This window comes from Bison bison, unplaced genomic scaffold (genome assembly GCF_000754665.1).
Source record: "Bison bison bison isolate TAMUID 2011002044 unplaced genomic scaffold, Bison_UMD1.0 scf7180017849708, whole genome shotgun sequence".
Lineage (NCBI taxonomy): Eukaryota > Metazoa > Chordata > Mammalia > Artiodactyla > Bovidae > Bison > Bison bison.
In genome coordinates, this window is record NW_011480281.1 from 12,084 (window position 1) to 13,371 (window position 1,288).

At 63.6% G+C, this 1,288-nt stretch overlaps 1 protein-coding gene across 1 annotated transcript in view; it reads right to left on the bottom strand.

Annotated features, from left to right (window-relative positions):
* Nucleotides 1-1,288, bottom strand: part of LOC104994206 — a gene marked incomplete at both ends in the record, with an annotated part of 15,417 nt that overhangs the window by 11,411 nt on the left and 2,718 nt on the right. The window contains 2 exons of the mRNA XM_010847708.1: nucleotides 264-732; nucleotides 843-998. Of these exons, the coding sequence (XP_010846010.1) occupies nucleotides 264-732; nucleotides 843-998 (625 nt within the window). The remainder of the gene's footprint in view (nucleotides 1-263; nucleotides 733-842; nucleotides 999-1,288) is intronic.

Consider the following 1,288-nt stretch of genomic DNA (forward strand, 5'->3'; position numbering starts at 1 on the left):
TTAAAACACAGTCGTGATTTCGGCCCCTGCCAATCAGAAGCCCGACCATCCCAGGGGATTCAATTAAAATGCTAAATTAATTCAATTGAATAACTCCTCTTCGTGACACATTCTTCTAAAAGGAAATTAAGAGGAAATTTAAGATGTTCTTTTTTTTTCGTTTGTTGACTGACTGGTGATGAGTAACGCTGTTCACAGCTCCGAAGGAAAAACAAAAGGGGAGGGCCTCTGCAGACAGCAGACGCGGTGGGGCGGGGCCTCACCTGCCACCAGCTCCAGCTTCTCGCCAGGGTCCCCCTCGGAGTAGAGCTTGGGGTGGCAGCGGTACCCGATCTGGCTGATGAGGCTGGCGGGCAGGGCCACCAGGTCGCGGCGGATCAGGACGCAGGAGCGGCTCTCCAGTGGCACCGGCTCCGGCTTCTCTTGCACTGTGGACACAGGACCGCCCGGTCAGGGGCGTCCCGGCCAAGCCCTGGGGCCACAGACGGGGAGAACGGCCCTCCTCCACCCAGGCCAGCGTGAGGGCTGCTCTGCGCCCGCCCTCCCTGTCCACCAGCTGCTGCCCCTGCAGAACCCGAGAGAGTAGATAGGGCAGGTGGGGGGATGTCCAGTCCGGTCCAGGAGGCTCCCGGGGCGGGGCAGTGTCCACCAGGCCTCGGAGGACAGCCCGGTAGAGGCTGAGCAGCCGCCTCTGCTGGGGGAGCAAAGGCTCGGGGAGGGGACAGACCTCGTCTTGTCAGCCCCCCCCCCAGCCGCTCCTCACAGCAGCCCCTTGCCACACAGCCCCTCTGCCAGTGGGCGCTGCGCCCTCTGCTCCTGGCCAAGAGTGGCTCCATCAATACCATCCAGCAGTGAAGCCAGGGGCGTGGCAGAGCCAGGCAGGGCAGATGCCATGTCTCCACGGCCAGCTCCAAGCCTCTGAGCCTTCAGGGAATGTTCCTGACAGATCACCACTCGGGGAGCACTCAGGGACCCCCAGGCGTGCCAGAACTGCAGCTCTGATGGGGTGGCAGGCGTGGGGGAGGCCCCCTGACGCTCCCCTGACCGAACCCCACCCTGAGCTCAAGCACACCCCGCCCCCATGCCAGGCCAGCCTCCCAACCACCCCCTACTCTCCCACCCCCTGCAGGGTCTCTTGAGGCCTGGTTGGGGTTTCCTCTAGTGCTCGGGATGGAGGGGTGGGTCCTTTGGGCACTTGGTGGGCACCCAGCACACCCCTGTGCCTCACCAGGTGTTGGGAGGCTGAAGGCGAAACCGAGGGCTTGCCCCCTGCCCACAGGAGTGCCCA